The sequence below is a fragment of the Manacus candei genome, unplaced genomic scaffold (assembly GCF_025592945.1).
Source record: "Manacus candei isolate 608988 ecotype Guabito, Panama unplaced genomic scaffold, ASM2559294v1 h1tg000033l, whole genome shotgun sequence".
Taxonomy (NCBI): domain Eukaryota; kingdom Metazoa; phylum Chordata; class Aves; order Passeriformes; family Pipridae; genus Manacus; species Manacus candei.
The window spans coordinates 10,098,341-10,119,927 of NW_026138081.1; the positions used below are offsets into that span (position 1 = coordinate 10,098,341).

The 21,587-nt window shown below is 40.6% G+C and overlaps 1 protein-coding gene across 2 annotated transcripts in view; it reads right to left on the reverse strand.

Annotated features, from left to right (window-relative positions):
- Positions 1-21,587, reverse strand: part of AMBRA1 (autophagy and beclin 1 regulator 1) — a 129,338-nt gene that overhangs the window by 30,362 nt on the left and 77,389 nt on the right. For both annotated transcript variants that reach the window (XM_051791618.1, XM_051791619.1), the window contains 2 exons: positions 13,923-14,111; positions 13,315-13,469 (listed from right to left, as the gene is read on the reverse strand). In XM_051791618.1, coding sequence (XP_051647578.1) covers positions 13,315-13,469; positions 13,923-14,111 — 344 coding nt within the window. The remainder of the gene's footprint in view (positions 1-13,314; positions 13,470-13,922; positions 14,112-21,587) is intronic.

Sequence of the window (21,587 nt, forward strand, 5' to 3'; positions counted from 1 at the left end):
TTTCTGATGAGAAAGCATCCAATCATCCCAAAACCTTTCTTCCAGGCTCCCCATTAACAGGGATGATGCTGAACCAGGAAGCAGGGAAGGGAATGAAGGTGTGCTGGAACAACAGTATAAAAGTTGATAGGAATGCAGATCAACCACTACTGCACTGCTGAGGTGGCCTGAAGTAATAATTAGAATCCATTAGGATGGGACTCATCAGCTAGCATAACAACCTGGGACTGTTTTTCTCTGTAGCTCTAGTGCCCACTGCACATCTTGTCTGTTTGACAATTTGAGATGCCTGAGTCAGACACCATTTAACTATGTGTCCTCCAATACTACACTGAACCTTCATCCTGACCATTGGAATGCAAACAAAGTAAGTCAGGGCAAAACAATAGAGATACATTATTTACCATCACTGGTAACACATTTAATTGGCTCCTCTGAGGAGGCCACATTAGAGGAGAAAATGTCCTTACAGATTTCTCTATATGACAGAAGCTGGTCACTCTTTGCCCTGGCTATCACTCAGCAGTTAGTGTATTCAGAGAAGCTCAGTGTTTGGATGGAAGGAAGAGGTCCTTAGAGGTTTATCTAGCTCTTCCCCATCTCTGCCATGTCTGTCCCATTAACTCACACACATGCACCTTGCTTGCTGGGGAATCAGGGAGGGAAGGGCAAAGGGAGAAAAAGAAGGGAGAGGGGAATCAGATATATGATGGTAGCACCTGTTACCATGGAGATTATGGTGCACTCTGAGATGGGAAGACTGGATTTGGAGGAGGAGGAAAGAGGAGGGGAAAGGGAGGGTTCCCCAGAGCTAGGAGCATAAATCTGTAAAATAAGCATTCTAAATATCTTAAGAACTGCAAGGGCCTTCCATCATATCCTTCTTTGGCAAGTCAGAAACAATTTCTCCTGAGAATGACTTTGCAAGGTACCACAGTTCCAGAAGCCACCTTCCTGGGCTACCCACAAGCTCCTCTCCAGGTCAGCTCATACAGCTGTTGTCCCACACGCTCTGTAACCAGCCATGCCAAGGCAGGAGACTTGCTGGTTACAGCTGAACACCCAGGTACTTTGCAGTAAACAGTACCCCATGGAAAGTGCTCCCCCAAGAACATGAGTCTGGTTCTGACAACCTGCAAGTGTTGGCTGAGGGCCGAATCTCAAAGACAAGATGGCTTTAAAATTCTGCATCAGAATAATTGCTTCATCATTCCACTCCATTCCATTCAATTCTAAACAGCTTGTCATGCTGAAGAGCTCCCCTCCCCTGCTGCTTCCCACTCCCACGCTAATGGGACAACTCCATGCAGTGTTAAGGGTGATGACATCCGTGCGTGTAGTAATTAGTACATAAAAGGAGAGAGCAGCTGTACTGGCATAATCACCACTCGCAGCAGTAACCAGGACCCAGCTAATCAATCTGATGCAGTCATACAGACTATCTCTTGCAATTGCATCCATTAGCAAGACCCCCTACTCTATCCACAGAGTGGAAGAAAAAATTAAAGTTCCTTCAACATCGGCAGGTCCCTCTCTTCAAAGAAGGTCAGAACTCTGTCAGAACCACTGTTCTTCATAGCTAATTCCTTTCGGACCTTTTTTTGGTTGGTTTTTTTTTTTTTTCCATTGCTAAATCTTACAAAGAGCTACTGAGATATTTCAACCAAAGTAGCCAGCCTGAAAAGATACCACAGAGTGACCACACCTCTTTGCCAGTGAACTGTTTGTACTTTGTAACTCTGAACTTCTAGGAATAATAGTCAAGTTGCTCAAGGAATCCTACACTAACACAATTCTCCAGCTTCTAGGTCAAGAGATTGCTGCCAACCCTCACACACTCTTAAAATTAACAAGACAAATGCATAAAGTTGATAATTCAACAGTTTCTTTTCATTAGGGCTGGCCCACAGATTAGTTGCAGACCATGTGTAACAGTCATGTCAATGGCTGAGGGTTCAGGAATCAGTTCAGAAACACTGATGTAAAAGTCCACTAATCTTTAAGGCGTTCACCACACTCTCATAGCTTCAAGAGAGCTTATTTTTAATAGTATGGCAGTTTCATTTAGGAGGGATTTCATATTGCATCCACTTTGCCAGCCCATAATCACTATCAGCAGTCACAGCAAGCTTCCACGCTCTTCACCATAACCAATGTCAAACTCGTTCTTAGCATCTCTGCACTACTAATTCAATAATACATAGCCACACCTTTAGATGTGGTGATTCAGCATTTTACAAAGTTGGCAGCTGTCTTTATTTGCAGATGCTGTTCTGAAATAGAGTTTTGAAGGATATGTTTCTCTAACTACAAACACTGTGAAGTCTGAGGAGTGGGAGCTTCAGAACATCCCTGTGGAAGCTTAAGCCCAAACAGGCAATGTATGTATAGCAAGCTGTTCTCTTCTTGGCAACAGTGTAAACATATAAATGTCATTTCAGTACACACAACAGGTCCTACTCCTTCCCTTTAGGGCCACATGACCCAGCCCAAATTACACAGAACATCTGCTTGACCTATGCTTGCAGAAAATCCTTTCTCTGGTTGATGTCCTCACACTTCACAGGAGATTCCAGTAGTCTTCTGTCATTTCAGGGACTCATTCTCTCCTTGAGTGCAGGGGATGACAGCAAGATAAAAGGTCTTCCTCTAGAAAAACCAAAACTGTCTAGGTAGTTAAGCTTCCATATAAACGAAGACTCATACCAAGGGAAAGCAATGCTCACAAAAGAAACAGTTGCTTGCTTCTATTCTACATCCCTGTAATCATGAAGTGTGGGGAAAGATTTGGTTGAGTAATTTATGTCTCTATTTTCAAAGACTGCACTAGAAGCAACTACTTATCTTTTTAGTGTGCCTTTTTTATCCTCTCTGAACAGAAATGAGCATGTACATCATGCACTGAACTCCCTAAAGCTCATTTCATCACTTTACAGCCACTTCTTCAATGCTGATTTCAGCAGGGGAAAAGATGGCTCAGAGAAAGCAGGGCTGTAAGGCATGAAGAAAAAAAACAGGCCCTCAAATCATTCAGCAAACAAGCTACATGTGGAGTGCAAAGGCCACCTCAGGCCCACTGCTGTTGCTTCTCCTCCAACTTGTCAGTGCTGTCACATCAGTACTGTATCACCTGTCACAGCCACCAACTTAGGTATTTACTTATGGCAGAGTGCCAGGAGAGGCTGCATGACAATCAACAGCCTCAAGAAATCTTTCCCAAAGATCTCTTCCTTGCTGTCAAGCTGCTGTGTACTTACAGGGGAAGAAGGGGCCCAGAGCACAACACAGAAGCACAGAGCTAGACAGTTAATTTATACCTACCCTGGAGGGGTAAGAAAACTTTTTGCTAAAAGCCTCTGCTAAGTCCTAGTTATTGACCTATTGCTTCTGTCTTCCCCTCCGTCCCAAAGCTGCTGCAATTTAATAACACTCTTCAAATTCCATGTCTCCCCTCCATTTCTAGGAGTGGCAACACTAAAAAGCTGGACAGGGCAATCGCCAGGATCCTGTCAGTCATCAAAGTAGCAGCAGGCTACCTCAAGCCTGTGCTACTGCTGCCAGTTGGCAACAGTGCTGCACCGCTCGCCTGATCCAAGCAGCACCATGCCTGGCCAAAGCGGAGGCATCACGTCATCTGCACAGCTGCCTCTTTGCTCAAGGCCTTCCCACCTCTAAGAGAGCAATGAAAAGCAGGGGAGTGCTGAATACTACTTGTTTGGCAGAGCGGGACCTTACTTATCTTTGACACTCAAGAAAGAAAAAAACATGTTTTGAAGCTGGAGGAGAAAATTCTGGCACAAGCAGGCAGGAAAACTCAGCAGGAACTCTTGCTTTTTATCTTTTTAAATTCAATAAAAACACTTTTGCTCTCAACTAGATGCATCACCTTTCAAGATGCCAATAAATTTCAAGCCATTATCTTTGCTTGGCCCAAGCAGTAAGTTGGCTGTTAGATCAGCCTTGATAAAGACTGCTTGGGGAGGGGGTGCAGCTGTTGTCTCATTTACATGGTGAGATCTTGTCATCCATGAAGCTCCATCCTGACAGCAGGTAAAGGCAGAGGAAAGGCTGGAGCAGATAAGGTGGGTTTATAAATCTCCAGCCTAAAATGTAACTATTAATTTCAAGTGAATCGACACTGTCACCAGAGGCTGATAGACCATGAAAACACACAGGAAAAGAAATATCTAATGTGTTAAACCCAATAGAAACCTCTTACTGTGCGGACTGGTAAAATACACACTTTCATAGCTACTCTGACCTGAGTAGCAGAAAAATATCTTCAGAAAGGAGCACTGATCACTGCTGGATGGATATAGCTGTACTGGCAGCCAACATTTGTACTTCACACCTACACAGATGCAAAGTTTATGTTGGTAAACAAAGTGCTCTTCATATGGATACCGGTTATACCACGACAGTAATGGCAGAGGCTGCACAGCTTTGCCAACATAACTGCAGCTATCCCTGAGATTCTGGCCAGCACAGGTACCTCATGCCTTAGCGAACTAAGCTACGTGAAATACGTCACAGATGCAGTCCTAAAAGCATGGCCAATCCACAACAGTGTATTAAGTTCACTGAAAGTACACCTCTAAGCAAGGCCTAGGCACAGTTTGAAACTACTCAAAGAGCATGATAACAGAAAACCATGAACCGCACTTGTATTTGCCAAAGCAGCAGATAAGGTGCAGTGACAGCATGAAGGCACAAGCAAAGCAAGTTTGACTTCATTGTTTTTGATTGCAAGCACCTTATCAAGACTGAACAGAATTAAAATCAATTAACTATCTTTTTTTTTTTGCCTCCTCCCGGTGTGTTGCCACTGAAACATCTTACCTGGTGCACTTTTTTCAACATCAGTGTGTTAACTAGTTCACCTCTGACACCAAGGTATCAGATAAGTTTCTATAAAGCATCCACCACTCCACTGAATACATGACGTGTCTTCTACTTGGCTGCCTGGAAGCCACCTGCATCAGTGACTTCTGTTATGCCTCCAACTAACTTAGACAAGTCTGCGGCTTTTTAAAGCCCAGAAGTATAATAAAAAACAAATATTCTAAGCTGATCTCCTTAATAAATAACAGTACACTTTTTTCCTTAGATTACATTCTTTATTCTATTAACAAATTCCACAAAATCTGATGAAATTCAGGCTTAAGACTTGCACTGCCACAAACAGCCTCTGCAGCAAATTTCAAGTCTAGCTTGTCTAAAGCAGAGGGTCTTGAATGCAAAGCAAAACAAAAACTCCTTGGGATAACACTGATGGCTCAATACATTTATTCATAAGACAACATATAACATAATTTTGAAACACAGCGAGTCTCTCCTTTGTTTGCAAGGAGTCTCCTTCTGTACCTATATGCAGATACAAAGAAAAAGGCATGCATTTCCCATGATCAGACAGGAGAAAAGATTTTCTTTTTTTGCTACCATCTCCCCTTATTAGGCAGGTTGGTCTGTGCTGCTCAACCCCTCCCCCACAGCTGATTTCTGCTAGCAACATACACGTCCTTCCATTACATCTTCTCTGTTAAAGTGGAAGAAGCGAAAAATAATGCACTTATCTTTTTGGATTTGTCAGTCTTATCCTCAAATGGATTTTATCATCCAATGCTCAGCACAAATAAAATTTCTTTCAACTCCATTTATCTTCCCCAGATGCAATAGGATTATACATAAAATTTTTCTTCAGTCTTCACCAATACAACAAACCTCTTTCTGCCTTTCTCTGCACCTGTTGTGAGTGCAGAAAATCCTAGCTTTGCTTTCTGAGCCACAGTGGATTAAATGGGAATTAACTCTTAATTTTCAGCAACAACTGAAACCTTAACTGTGGATAGTTGATACAATTTCTAAAACAGGTCAGCACCAGAAATTTCTGTTGGATGGACTGAGAAACTTTTTGCAAAGGTGAAACATTGTTGGTTCTTCCTGATCATACTTGATCACCTAATTTATTGCTGATATTTCAAAGTCAGAGAAGTCTCACTGAAGCACACGTAATCCTTTCTTTCTTTACGCAAGCTCTTTGCATTATCAGCTGGTCCTTTATTTCACAAGCCTTCCATGCAACTACTACATTTAAAAATAACTAGTGGTAATCTTTAAAACATTAAAAAGAATGAGGTCTTATAAAGAAATGGATCATCTCAAGTAACAAAGCTCTCATTCAGGAAAATAATACACTTGTAGTGAAGTAGTTCATTATTTTACTGTCCCCCAAAGGCTGCAAAACCAGGGTAATAGCTCCAAAAAACCCTTTAGGGGACTGGTCCAAACCCAGATCCGAACCCAAGGCTGAGTAAGCAAGACATTGCTAAACAAAACAATTATCCTTTCATTTGCACATGTGTGTGGTTGGAACAGAGGAAAGGAGAGAAACAGGAATATCTGTTTGGAAGTGTTGGTGTGACAGAAGATAGATGTGTGTGTCTGTGTGTATATATATATATATATACACACACACACACATATTCAGTACAGATGCACAAGTGAACTGAACTGTGCAAACAGGACTGCGCCCCCAGCTACTGCTCTCTTGCAAAAATCACCAACAGCTCCGAATGCTGGATCAATCTAATAAAGATATGGTCACTTCTCTGGCAAAAGGAATGACAGACTTCTTCATTTTTGCCCTTAATTCAGACTGCAAACCAAAAGCAGTACCCGTGAATTCCTCACTAAATGTCATGCTGAGACTGTAACAGCAACATCCACAATATGTTAGAAATCTAAAGACAAGAGCAAAGGATTTGAGCACAGCTGCCATTACACTCTGTTCTCCGTCTGCTGAGCCTCAATAGAACGGCATACAAGGTCAAATGTCAACAATATGTCGACGACAGAGCTACATGCATCCTCATCTAGGTGAAAAGAGGCTGTCATCCAGATGTCTACATGTCTGTAAGGAATAAATACTGGAAGAAAGAATTGGCTTAAATTTAATTCAAGGAAGATGGTAGGAAGAAGTACTGAAAAAAGTCTTCATGAAATTGCAAACCTCTTCTCAGCCCATGGACAGTTTAATGCAAATTGGTAATAATTCACTTTGGTTCCCTTCCCCCTAACTTCCTTGGGCAAGATGACTGCACATAAATAATCTCAGATGTGGAACTATCTTGGCCATTATTTCTTATATCTAGTTAGAACTACGTACCCAACTGCACCAAAGTTAACAGTAGCTACTATGGGGCAAATGGGCTCAAGGCCTTACCTGAACTGCAAGAGCTCTGGCCTCCAAATATTGGACCTCGTATTAAACAAAACGTCTTGGCTCTCAGTTTCACATCCCACAAAGTAAAAACATCCTGAAGGAATGTCATTTGCCTTTTCCTCACACCGGCTTGCTAAAACTGACACTGTTCCCATGTTTAACAATCTCATGAGATATTAACACAATATTTTATGAAGGAATCCTAATGAGTTTTAAGTTTTTACAATTTCTTGTAAGTTCTGTCTTAGCAGGCTTTATGCAGACACAGCTGATCGAGTCAAGACAGCAATTTAACTAACTCTTACAACATACTATTCCTGCATCCATGCTCAAATGTGCACACCTGTAAAAATCTTCACACCAACTGCACCCCTGAGGTGGTGCTGCATTTTCCAGTGATGTTGAATAGAGTTCTTTCTTATAGCACTCTACATAAGCAGTGCTTACCAACATGGGTTTTGGATATGATCTCTTTTCCTAAAGATACCTGACAGAATCTGCTGATACACAGAGCATATACACTACTTGGTCTCAACTAGACAACAATGCTCCTTTTTGTATTAAAAGGAAGGACTTCCCATATCAGTTAGAAAAGGGTTCTCTCCCCATGTCCTCTTCCTGGTATCAACAAGTAAGCACATGCAGCCTGTGGCTTCGCTTTGCCTTTTGGCAGTCTAAAAAAACATCGACCTGGTTCAACTTCTGCCAACAGTGAAAAATTTCTTTGGGCAGTAATTGGATATATTATTTATGGTTCTACTCCGAGTCATCAAGGGCTCACCCTATTGACCTGAAGATGTCAAATTTCTCTTAAAAGGAGACTCGAGGGACCACACCAACACACACTTCTTTCAATATACTTACTTTCTTGCAAACTATTCTTGTTTTCAAAAGTATGCTAGTTCGTATGAACTTTTTCACTGGAGGTAACATGTTGCAGTAAGCCATCTCCACATATTGTCCTAACCAATTTTCTTTTTGCATTACAAGGGTGCGTCCCAGCAAAGCAAATGTGTAGGGCCATACGCTTTCAAGCTTAAAGCCTCTTTGCTTATGGCTGCAGGAGCACGCATAGTTCACCCAGAGAGTCAATGAGTGACCATTGCAGACCACACTGGACACTTGCATGAAGCTCAGAATGCAACAGCACTCAGTAAAATTGTGCAACTTCTCACATATTTTGTGCATTAAGAGTTAATCAGCTTAAAAAAAGCTTGGCTTTGTGCTAAAACTCTGTGAGTCTTTCTGCTTTGGGCCTTTCTTCCTGTGGTATTTGGAAATCTCCATCTGTTTACAATGGAAATGTACACATATTCTGTTCCATTCAGGCTACTGACCCATCACTTAATCGGGATGTTTCCAAAATAGCGACAGTCTTGTCAAAAGCTAATTCTGGATCTCCACAGCCTGAATTTTCTTCCACATTCAAAGCACAATGCAGTATTTGAGATTGGGCTTGGTTAAGTCACCTTATCCTCACAAATTGTGTGATTTGCTCTTCAGCTTCATGTCAATCAAATTTTTCTATCGCCTACATCACTTTTTGTATCTTCAACTTAAAAGCTCCCTTCCAAGTTTTATTTTAATTTGGATTACAGTAATCATGTTTTTCTGATATTTCAGAGTTAGCTTCCTCTGGGTAAAATGAAAAACATTAAACATTGCAAGGGCATCAGAATTTGTGAAAGCCAGAAATAAAACTACCTTCTGGTTGCCTTTCTCACTAATATCCACTGCTAACGGATCCAGGGCAATATGATCCTTACACTTCCATGTTTCTAAGTATCTTCAGCTCCAAATGAGATTCTAATTTCATGTTCTTTTAAGTTCCTTAACCTCTGTATATGCTTGAAAACATATGGAATTCAGAAATTACCATAGACCCAAGCAGCTTAAAAACACTCTTTATTTAGAGACAAGTTCCACCCATGCTTTCAAAATAGGCTACAAAACCTATCCTTACTCGGTATTTGGAGTCCTGTCTCCAAGTTTCCCTTCTCTGAAACTCAAATTGCAAACAATTCTCAATACCACTGCTACCTGTACCACCCCCAAGCTAGAAATCTGCTAAAAGCAATTCCTTCTCAGTACTGTCCAGCTACAGATAAATATCAGAAATGTTAGCTAGGTTTGCAAAAACACAAAACATGAGCAACAAAAAAAATGAAGCTTATGCATACCACTTTTGTTAAAAGCCAACACTATTAGAGAGTTTTTGTTTTTCAGACTGAAGTCTGAAAATTGTTCTTTAGCAAAGCAAGGGTTCCACCTGAAATGCAAAGCAGGCCAATCTGAAGGGAGTAAACAGAAGGAGCATGAACCTCTACTCACAGCTACCATATTCGATGACTTCTACTCTACTTCTGAGCACAATTCATAACTGTCAAACCAGGAAAGTCCTGACCTGTAGAATCCTACCCAATGTCTGAAGTATAAGAAGTAAGATGTATACAGACAACACACACTTGTATAACCAATATGCTTCTTAGTACAATCCAAAAGTGCTGTAGTTCTCAGAGAGAATGTTTCTCTCCAAAAACTACACCAACAGCCAATGTATTTCTAGTACATTTAATGAGTTTCATGTAACAAAAGCTGCATCTTCAAAACCTCTGTTTCAATAGCAAGATGGAAGAAACTCTCTGAGGAACAGAAATCTGCATTCCACAGACTGCTAGTCAAGGATGTGGAGGAAGAGTTAATTTGAAGCAGAAATAATCATTGTATTTCACTCAGCAGGTTGTCACACTTTTGCAATGACAGAGGTCACACTGCCAGCTCTACTCTCCCAGTTCATTGCTTGCAAATCGGGAAGGAGGGAGGAAGGCAGGCAGGAAGGCAGGCAGGCAAGCAGGCAGGAAGGCAGGCAGGCAGGCAGGAAGGCAGGCAGGCAGGAAGGCAGGCAGGCAGGCAGGTAGGCAGGCAGGAAGGCAGGCAGGCAGGAAGGCAGGCAGGCAGGAAGGCAGGCAGGCAGGCAGGCAGGCAGGCAGGCAGGAAGGCAGGAAGAAAGGCAGGCAGGAAGAAAGGCAGGCAGGAAGAAAGGCAGGCAGGAAGAAAGGCAGGCAGGAAGAAAGGCAGGCAGGCAGGGAACAACTGTCAAATAACTTAAAAGAATTTTCACAGAATGTGATACAGCATTTCTTTTGGGAGTTTTGGAGTAATGTATAATTAAAATATCCACAAAATACTGCTTCAAATACGGCTTTGACTTATTTTTAATTAAGAAGTTGAGTAACAAGAGCTTTGTATTGCAAGCTGTTGGCACAGAGGCAACAAAAATGCTTTCTGATTCTCTCTAATGTGCATTTTAAATTAGAGATTGAAGAATACAGTTTCACCAGGTTCCCTAAACCTTTTTCTACTGCAAAGCTACAAATAGGTTTTTACTCAACTGAATATGAATATGTCAGCCACTGTAAAGACAGTGTGCTAAGAATATGATAAAGTTTCCTACTTAAAAATCTGGTTTCATTTTGCGTATCTTGAAAACTATTACAAACTTATGAAGCAGTATTATTGCAAAACTCAAGACAGAAGAAATACCTGTAGTTGATGCACTAATTTTTACAACTAGATGAAGGAGTAATATTTACAAGATTAACAGGACCAAGCACAAAGACAACCACCAGCACACCAAAATGTTGAAACAATACTCAACGTCATTCGACAGAAAGGCTCTTTAACCAAAAGAATTCAAATTGATCTAGCTGTGACCCTGTCACATATGCATAAAGCTCAAAGTCCAAAGCAGCTAGAAATGAGACATTTTTAACATCTTTAAACACGATGTGGGAAAAGGGAAAACAGCAAATTAGTTAGCAAATCCTGCTAGACTGAATAGATTTAAAAACGTGGGAGAAAGTTTTTTTGGAAGCTATAAATACATGTACAAGAAAGATGAAAAAAAGCAACCTTTAGAATACTGCAATCCATCTGGAGAAAAAAAAATTCAGAACTACAGCAGATGAGAAAGACAGGAGTGCAGTGATGTGGAGCAAGTCTGAAAAGCAAGAGTGGGAAAAAATTATATAAAATTTTCAATGCACCAAAACAGCCAAAAAAACTCCCAATCCTGAAAAAAACCCTGTTGTTTTTTGACTACATAAGTAAAGGTTGTTGTCCAAAAGAAACAGAAAAAAAACACCCTCTGCGGGCTTCTGGTAAAACTGTGCTTATCACATTACGTACATTTAAACACATTCCAGAATGATGGGGGGGAGAAAAAAGAAGGGTTTTTTTGGAGAGAATTCAAAAGAGAAAAAAAATGAAAGCTGGAAGATCAAATTACAAGAGAAAATTAAGGGAATACAAAGCATTACTTCACTAAATGGTGACTAAGAGCAAGGATACAAGCATTTGAAGACAGAGATAAAAAAATATAAATGAAACATTTAAACAGAAGCTTACTGATTTATCTGGCTATACAGAAATGTCTTCAGAAGGAAGGGCTAGAAGCCATAGCAACTGGAGTTTAGAGCAAATGTAAAGGATAGATGAGAGATTTTTGCTAAAAGACTTCTCCATCTTAGCTTACTATGATATGGTAAAAAGACTGTGAGAAGGGATACTCCAGTTTCTGGCAGAAAAAAGAAATGCATTCCACTAGGATCTTAAAATAACTGAAAGTATTAGGGAAAACTATATTTTTAAAAGGATCTAACAGCATGCTGAATCTATATACTTAGTGATCGTATATCCACACAGCTTTCATCAACTGTACCTTCTAAAAAAAAAAGTGGTTTTTTTCATAAATACCTGTTAATTTCTGCCTCTTAAAGAGGCTCGTACCAGAATGGTAGCTCAGAAACAGGTTTGAAAAAGTGCTGACTGGTGCACCAAAGAATACCCTAATCATTGATCTTTCCTTGCCTTATAACATGGAGCAGATGATGAAAATAAACAAGAGTTTTATATCAGCTGATAAAGCAGCTCTTGTAATGATGCAGCTGAGGTGACCCTCTCTGAATCATGAGCTGTCTGGAGAGCAACTACAGCATCTGAAGGTGAATCAAGGGATTTCTCCCAGATAGAAGTCTCTACCTAGTGTAAGGTCACTAGACAAATGGTTCACTGAAACCCTTTTACACTGGAAAAGCTCTGCCAAAAGTAATAATAATCAGGGAGGACTTTAAAAAAATTGAAAGAAAAAAAGAGAGAGAAAAAAAAGCTTATTCGTGGAATGAATTCCACTATGATCAAGTTATCCCCCAAAGGGAAAAGGTTTGAAGATCTATTTTTAATCTCCTGCAACAAGTCACCTGAAAACATGGCCTAGAACTTGAATCCAACCCAAATTTCAGCTTTAGAAATTACTTACTTCTGATTTCTCAACTCTCTGTGCATTATCAACTGGACATGGCTTTTAATACTTTAAACTATAACTGAAGAGCTGTTGTGCTTCACTGATGAACAAAGCAACACACACATATTCTCTTAACTCTATCTGACAGCTAGAAAAAAGATGAAGGTTTTCCCTCAAGTACTAAACGAGTCAGAGTGGGTCATGGTTCAGCTGTCCCATAAAGCAGAAGTACAGAAAGATAACTCCATTGCCAAAATATGCCTACATGCACATAAAACCACAAGCTTGGGAAAAGTCTGGTGAGCCTCACCTTCAGTTTGCAAGTATGATATGAAGCTTGGCTGCTACCCTTCCTTAAACTGCTAGTGGCTGCTCTCCTAGATGTTAACTGCTTTTAGGAGTGATAGAAAATGATCCTGAAGCCTCAGCTGATAAGCTGCCTTAGCAAAACCAACTGTAGTACCAAAAGCAAGATGCATATTACCCCAAAAAAATACAAAAGACCTACTAGGTATTCTGAATGATACCTAGACCTAGGAATGTATTCCACAGCATGGAATGTACTTGTTTGTCATCATATTTGAAACAAGAGAAGTTTCACAATTCTGTTGTATTTACGTTCTCCTGCCACGTTTGCACACCTCTGTAATAAATCCCTTCACATGTTTATTATTCAGTGGGTCTGGAGCAGGCTAGCCCTGTTATCATAACCCAGCAACTACTAGGCTGAAGCCAAAGGGACACAAAACTACTGATGAAAACACATAGAACAGGATACACATATACTCACCCTCATAGAGGTTTCTCCACCGTGGGGCTGTTGCAGCCTGAAGACTTGAGCAACCATGTGTTCTGTGGAGGGGTGCAACAGGATACGTCGGGAAGCCAGTCCCACCATAACATATCTGCCCATTGGAGACAGGCTCACAGAAATCGCATTAGGGCCTGTGAAGAGAAGAGGGGTTATTTCTCTCACAGGTTGATATCCCTCCCCATGCTTCATCCTCACAGCTTTTTAATTCTCTTCCAGCGTTCCCATAACATATGCCATACCAATCTAATTCTTATAAGGGGTAGAGACGAATAAGGAGACCCGCACAAGTTACCAATCTTCCAAGACATTTCCTTGCTGCCAGTGTTCTGCCACTAGAAAATGAAGTCCTTTAAGGGATTAAAAAAACTATCCCGTAGCAGCTTCCCCATAGCAACACTTTACTTGTTGAGACCATACCACAAGTCTCTCCCCAGCAGTACCGTGTCTGAGGCTGGCTAGAAGGCCAATGAAATATTTCGTGCTGCTATAACTATTGATGGTTATTGCATTTCTTACTGAAGGCTGAAGTTCTGAGGCAACTTCTTACACCCTCCACCCACCCTGACTTCTTGCTGCATGCTTACCAAATCGCTTTGTGTAAAGCATCTCGCCCAAGTTGTGGGGTGCCAGAGAATATACAGCCAGTATTCCTTCATCAGGGAAGCCTCTTTGACTGCTGGGAATGAAGGCTGCCAGCAGCTGCCCATCGGCAGAGATATCACAGCTAGCATCGTTGTAAATTTTGCAGTTTTGGACAAGCACATTCACAGAGGCTACAAAAAAGAAAGGAATAGTGATTAAAGCACTAAGGTTGAACAGAGAATAAAGTAAGATCTAAACCTAATGTTGGAGAATGGACAGTACATGCTAAAGGCACTCAAGACATTTAGCTTCCTCCAAAAGTTTATGAAACATTAATACTCTGATTAATGTAAAATTTGCTCCAAAACGGAGATAAGATACTGCAATGAGCCCAGGAAATTAAATCTATTTACCTCCTGGAGCCTTCAGCCAAGAAATAGTAGCAATTGTACTTTATCAAACCCTTCCCTTTGTTGAGTATTAACACTATCCTTTGCAAAGAACAGCACAGTTTAAACAAGTCTTGAATCATGACACTCTGACAAACTCCAGCAGTGGTCTCATTAGAAACAGTACACCTTAATTCATTTCCTTTTCTCTTGTGGAGCGCCTAGTTCCCGCTCTTCTCATCTCCAACAAACAGGAGATGAGTGAAAAACTCCTCCCTGCAGATACAGACATTCATTTCTGACAGCTGATTTTTACACCAATCTTGGAAAAAATAAGTGAGAAAAGGCAGAGACTTCTCCAGTCAGTCCTCTATTTAATTACTCCAATATTTGAGACACTCATACAAATCAGTGAAGTAACTGTTCAGCAGGCAGTAGGGAGCCTAAAACCAGTAATCCACAAAACCAGCAATCCACAAAATTTACAAGAAGTTTTACTTTAATGCCTGATGTTGTGCTGCTGGGTGACCTCATACAAATTTGTACACACCCTTTGTACCTTGCATATGCAGACTACAAGCTCTTTGGGCTACTGAATCTTACTGTGCCTGTGTGCCATTCCTAGTATAATGAAGTTCCAAGGCCTTTTAGCACCATCTTCACGAACAGTTCAGTGGTGCCTTGGTAAGACATGGCTGGAGTTATGTTCACTCCCTCAGCCTAACATCCAGTTTTTCACTAAACTCCAGTTTTTCACTAAAACAGTTCCGATTATTCCAGGAGGTTTGAAGCTGAAACTGCATACGCTATTTTGGGGATGGGGAAATTTCGGATTGTAGTATTTTCAAACTCAAGGGGATAGAAATATAAAAAAAAAAAATATCCTCCCATTTCCAATATAGAAAGTTTGCACACTAGAAGACTGAACACCCCATCTCCCATGCTTGAAGCTATAGCATCATGCAAAACACTGTCAATTTCTACAGCCCAGAAATGATCTTCTAAAGAACCAGACTATGCCTAGCCCAGAAGTGGCTTTGATATGTTCAGCTAAAACTGCAAACGAGTTTATGAAGGCAATTCTTGGTCTAGATTCCTTATTAACTTAACAAAATAACAGTGCCAAGAATGCTTTGTGCATATTTGTGAAAGTCCAAACTTCTAAATTAAATTAAGGTTGTAACTCAATATTTGAACAAACCCTACCCTTTGTTTCCAACACATGTATGGAAGAAAGCTACATCAGGGAACTACTATGACTGAAAAACTCCTCACAGTTGCCCGGGTCACTTTTAAGCCAGAACAGTTTCCCAACACGGTACACCAGATGGCCACATAGATGTCTGCAGCAGCAGAAAAGGTAGTCATGAGAGGGAAGCAGACAGGACTGCCTCTTCTTCCAGCATTGCTGATTTAAAACACTTGCTGAACATCAGCTTTAATTCTTCTGGTCTCAAAGACATTTTTCCTGGGAACTGCTTTCCTCTGTGGTTGAGTATCAAATTCTACTGTTCCATTTAAGAAACTCTGATGAAAAAGAAGATGAGGATAAAAAGTGGACTATGTAACTACATTCAGTACCAAACCACCTACACCTGTACTCTAAATTTATTCAACCAATTTTTCAGTCTTGAAGCTGCTAAAACCAGTAATTTTCAGCCTAGTATAAACAGAAAAGTGCTGAACACAAAAAGGTAAATAATGGTAGTCACTATCAATGCTGCAATACCAGTATCTAAAATACATATGGCCCTTAAAGAACAGATGGTTCAAAAGATGACAAAAGTCTGGAGTGCTTTGTCTGAACTTAGTTGAACAGAAAGACAAGAGAATAAAGATTAAAGACTATACTGCCTAATTTTCAAAAAAAAGTAGAATTAAAATGTGCCCTTTTTTGAAATCTAGGCTTCATTTAAGTACTCATTATGTCACCAGAAAAGAAGATGGGAATCAAGACAAGAGATGCAGTATGCTGTGAACTAGCTAAAGGATGCACAACAATGGGTTGCACTATTGTAATCTCAGTCAAACTGGGAGGATTCCTGGTGAGTTCTTCAGTGACTCATTTCAAAACCAGTCCTTTTTATGAGCTTTATCAATGGGCTAGGCACACAGTGGAACTGGTTGATGAATTCTCTTGATAAAGTTGGGTAATTTCATTAACAGAGCATTACCAGGCCACACAGTGAACCAAAGTACACAGAGACATAACAGAAGTGAAATGAAGGAATTATAGAGTGTGTTGACATTTATAAATTTCTGGTTTACCTGGGAACTTCTCAGTCAAAAACAAGAGAGAATTGACTCATAGTAAAGACTGAGCCATTCACTCAGTATAACACTGAAAGTTATTAACTGCAATCCTGAACTGCACCAGGGAGCACACTTTCAGCAGAAATATCAGTGCTGATACAAAACCATGTGCTAAGACCACATACAGGATACTGGGCACAGTTTGGGACAGCCACGTTCAAGATACAACCCTAAATGGTAACATGTTCATCAAAGAAGAGGACTGAGGAAAATGAAACATTATTTTATGCTTAAACAAATACATAAAACCCCCAAACAAATAAATATGTAAGGAATTGTATATTGTATTCACAAAAAATAACAGAAAAAAGTGTCAGAAAAATATCACTTCTCTTTACAAATAATGCTGACAGGTAAGAGAGTAAAAGAAGCCATTGAGTTTGGAAATTGGGCTTCAAGCAGAATAGTAAGATTCTAGAATAGTCTTTCAACAGAAGTGAAAGGAGCCAAGAATTTAACCAATAATAAGATAGAATATTAGGAACTACAAGATGTGCTTGCCTAAGACAGCAGAGAGATAGACTACTTGGCTAAGGGTGCCCTTTCTCAATTCCTTTGTAGTTGTACTCTAATGAGCTGTGATCTAAAGAAATGGGGAAAAAAAGAGTGCAGGGTCAGGGGGGGAATATGAGAACACATTGAAAAGGTGAGTATTGGGACTCTCCCAGTCACACCTGAGTTAACTACTTAAAAGAGAGCCAAGCAAGAAAACAAGCAAAATAACGCACTACATATGGAGAGCATTTGTCAGAGATACAACTATGAAAAACACTCTCACCACCAACCCTGCAAAAAACTGATTATTAGAAAATATAGTCCAGTCCCTTTTTGTGGGTCTAAGAACTGTTCTCTCTTATTCCTATTCTGCATCTGCCTAAGTTTGCCCTGCATCTCTGGACTCACGATACAGTTCCCTGAGGTAGCCACAGTTTCTCTATAATGTTAACTACTGTCAGTTGCTTCTCAATATTAGAAGCAATAAAACTATATACCTGCTTCCTCAGATCAAAGGTATGGGTCTCATTTAATCATAGGATGGTTTGAGTTGGAATGGACCTTAAAGATCATCTAGTTTCAAATCCTCTGCCATGGGCAGGGACACCCTCCACTAGATGAGGCTGCTCAGGGCCCCATCCCACATGGCCTTTAATGCTTCCAGGGATGGGGCATCCATAACTTCTCTGGGCATCCTGTTTCAGTGTCTCATCACCCTCCGAGTAAAGAATTTCCTTTTAACACCCAACCTAAATCTCCCTTCTTTTAGTTCAAAACCATTCTCCCTTGTCCTATCATTACCTACTCATGTAAAAAGTCTCTCTCCATTTTTTTTTTTCAAAGCTCCCTGCAAGTACTGAAAGGCTCCCCAGAGCCTTTTCTTCTCTAGCCTGAACAACGCCAATTCTCTCAGCCTGTCTTCATAGGAGAGAGGCTCCAGCCTTCTAATCATCTTTGTGGCCTTCCTCTGGACTTGCTCCAACAGGCCTAGAGACAGGTCCTAAACAGGACCTATTTATCCCAGGGACCCTTCTGTACCAATGAACACCTGGTGCTTTTCAAAGAGGCGCACAGGCAATGTTTCTTCCTTGTTTCTATAACAATTGAAAAATCACAGTCTATAAGAATCTATGTCTCTTCTCAGCTTTTAAAGACTATTTCTTTTTAATCTAATGCAAACTTGGACATTCCTAAGAGAAGAATCCCACATCTTCATTTTTGCAAGATAAGAAATGTTTGTATTTCTTCTGTACTATTTACAGATTTGGAGACATTGACATGTCCTGTACATATCCTTGCAGTTCCATGGCTAATTTTTTCCTTTCCAAGTCTCTAATCCTCTTCCTCATCTAGCATTTACTATATGTCTTTGTAAAACAATGCTGAATTTCGATCACCAGTCACCAAGAGTCTATTTATCATATAACACAGGTTCACTCATTTTTTATTTACAGGATTTTTTCTCTTTTTTTTTCCCCCCACCTGCCCCTCCTTCAGCACAGCAAAGAGGTTTCTGGTGAACAGTTCACAATGATGACCAACACGACTGCAGATCGTCTTGCTTTTAAAGTTTGTTGCATATGTGGTGAATATCTCCTAGCAAAACAGTTTCTGAGTTCTCCTGCCACAAGTGAACCATCTTTTCCCCTTGATGTGTGCCTGGAACATAAATATCACAGATGCAAGTTGTGCTTAACAAGAAAGTGCCATTTATTTCAGTCTTTCAATATTCGATTCACACTGGCATTATGGTTCTTTGCTCTTCCCTCATTTACAAAGAATGAGAGACCGAGGTAGCACTTACACTTAGAACCAAGAGAGCCTACTGTGCCAGCAGAAAAAGTCTAAATGTGAGAGGTGGTGATCTCAGCAAGGTTTCATTTTAAGGAACAGCATCTAAGAGGTTTTCAAGACATGGGAAACATAAGATACCCATGCATTTGACAAAGCCAGAAGCTTTTTGATTTCTTTGAACCTGAGGCCTGATCTATGAAAATGAAACCAATAGAGATTATTTTAGGGGAAAATAGTTGCTATTTTTGGAAAACTGCTTACAACAAGGCTGCCCTTTCATTCTTTGTTTTCTTTTGTCATTAGTCCAGCCACAGAGTTGACAGAACATATCAAAAGAAACATCAGAGAACAAATTAGTCAAGCTGTTGTGCCAACTTGGAGTGCTTACACCTACAGCATCAATTCCACTTGAAGCTGGGGAAGGCCTGGAATGCTGGCAGCAACAGCACTTTTTGCCAAAGGAAAACTGTGCTGGGCGCACCATCCGCTCCTCACCACCACTGTGGATAGCACTTTCTTCATAGCTGTTCCAATTTAAAAAATTGTTTAGCATGCCTTTTTTTCCCTTCTATTAAGTTATTCTTCATTCCACTGTGGACCAGTAAGTATTGATCAAACCACACTCCTCGAGTCCCAGACAGTGTTAGAACAGGACAAGATCCTGATGCATGACTAAATATGGAAGAACAAGACTAGTTCAGCCACAGTGGCTAGAAACTGAAATAATGAGCAGTGAGTAGCATGAGAAAAACTATAATCAAAAGATATAAACAAGAGACAAAACCTTCATATATTTTAGCAATAGGAAGGCTATACTCTACACTGTTTTCAATACTTAGCTGCAGGAATTCTAAGGATATGCAACATTTACTAGAAGAATATTAAATAAATGCAGAGATAGCATTGTCTCTGCTGTCAAATTATTTCTCCACCCTAATGCTGATATGACTGACAATTATAATTTAAGACTGGGTAATGTTTATTTCAGAGCTATTAGAAGCAAAACTAGCAAAAGGAGAGAAGAAATCTGAAGCCATCTTTTTCCATTTTGCAATTAATAGAGAAAGACAGGGAAGAGACTAAAATCCCACAAGTCCCTGCAAAGCCATTTTCCCAAGACCGCTGGGGTCCACTTTTGCGTTCTTGCTGGACTGAGCATCAGTGAAGTTGCTGCTGTAGAACCACATCCTGAGCCTGGGGCTCCCAAGAGTGCTGGGGCCCAGACACTGAGATCACAGGACTGCATTTATCACACTGCTGTCACTTACTCAGATGTGTCTGCTTTAGAGGAAAACATCCTACTTCCAAGCTATCTTTTCTTTGTTTAATTGTAACAGGAAGAAGAGCTGCTTAAAGATAGAGGTTGGCCACAAAGTCATTTTTTTGATGGAGAGTGGAGCTGGCAGGCAGTCCCAAACTCCAGCTGCATCATTTCATCTGCCTGAACTCCCAAACCACTTGTAGCTCAAGTCAGTCCTAGGACATGCGACAGCCCCCTCTGCATAAGTAGATTCCCTCACAGAACTACCTCTGATTTACAGGAAACAACGGGGGGGAAAAAAAAGGAGATACTGAGGTCACACGCTTTACTTGGCAAATAGTTTATTTCCAATATCATGAAGAATCAGGAAAAAACTCCTCCAACCCATCTCTCCGCTAATATATATTTAACTTCACAGTATCTTTAATTTATGTCCCTTGGCAAACTTGCAGCTTGCTTTTGTTCTGTGGCTAGGCAAGCTTGGCAAATACCTGGTTTAGGATGAGCACAGCTGCTACATCTTCATACAACCCTACTAGACCTTGGCAGAAGGAGATAAGGTTAACTAGTCTAGATATGCCAGAATTGGACTCGGCACACAAAAAGAAAGAAGCAAAGTAAAACTGAGTATCTCCAAATGGTAATAAGACAAGATGGACAAGCCAAGTACTATGTAGCACAATGTGGAGAGTCAGAAAGGTTGGGGACGGACTTGTAGCAGAAGTGTGGCCTACAAGAAAGGCACAACAACAACAGAAACCATACCCAGCTAATTGGAAGCTATTTCAGAATAAAAGTATCCTGGTAGGGGAGAGGGAAAAGATTGAAATATTGATGTATTGAGCAGCAGATGGTTCTTAATTTCTACGGGATTCTATAAATTATAAACAAACATCTTATGCTTGCCTTTTTTTTTTTTTTCTAATTAGCAGCTGCCTCCTCAACAGCCAGATGAGGCCAAAAAACACGCTATGAGCAGCTGAAGCACTCTTCAACCGCTTTAGAACTTGCAGAGAAGTCCCAAGGGATTTAAGTTGCTTCCCCCTCTGACTTCACCTTTATTCTGTTCCAGAGTCTCGCAGGACCACTGAAAGTATTGCCATGTGGCAAAACTTTGCCTTGAGCACTGATGCCCACAAGCAGCTGAGAGGAAACATGGTCAGGACAGGTGACTTAAACTGTTCACAGGGATCTTCCAGCCATAGAGCATCATGCCCAGTGTATAAACTAAGGGAGTTGGCCAGGAGTGACCAATCACTGTTCAGGGATTGGATGGGCATCGGTCAGCAGGTGGTAATTGTCCTATTCATCACTTAGTCCCCTGTCCCTTCTTTCTCTCTCTGTCCCCTCCCCCCCCTTTTCATTACTATTTTTGCTATTCTTATTGTTAACTTTATTTCAATTATTAAATTGTT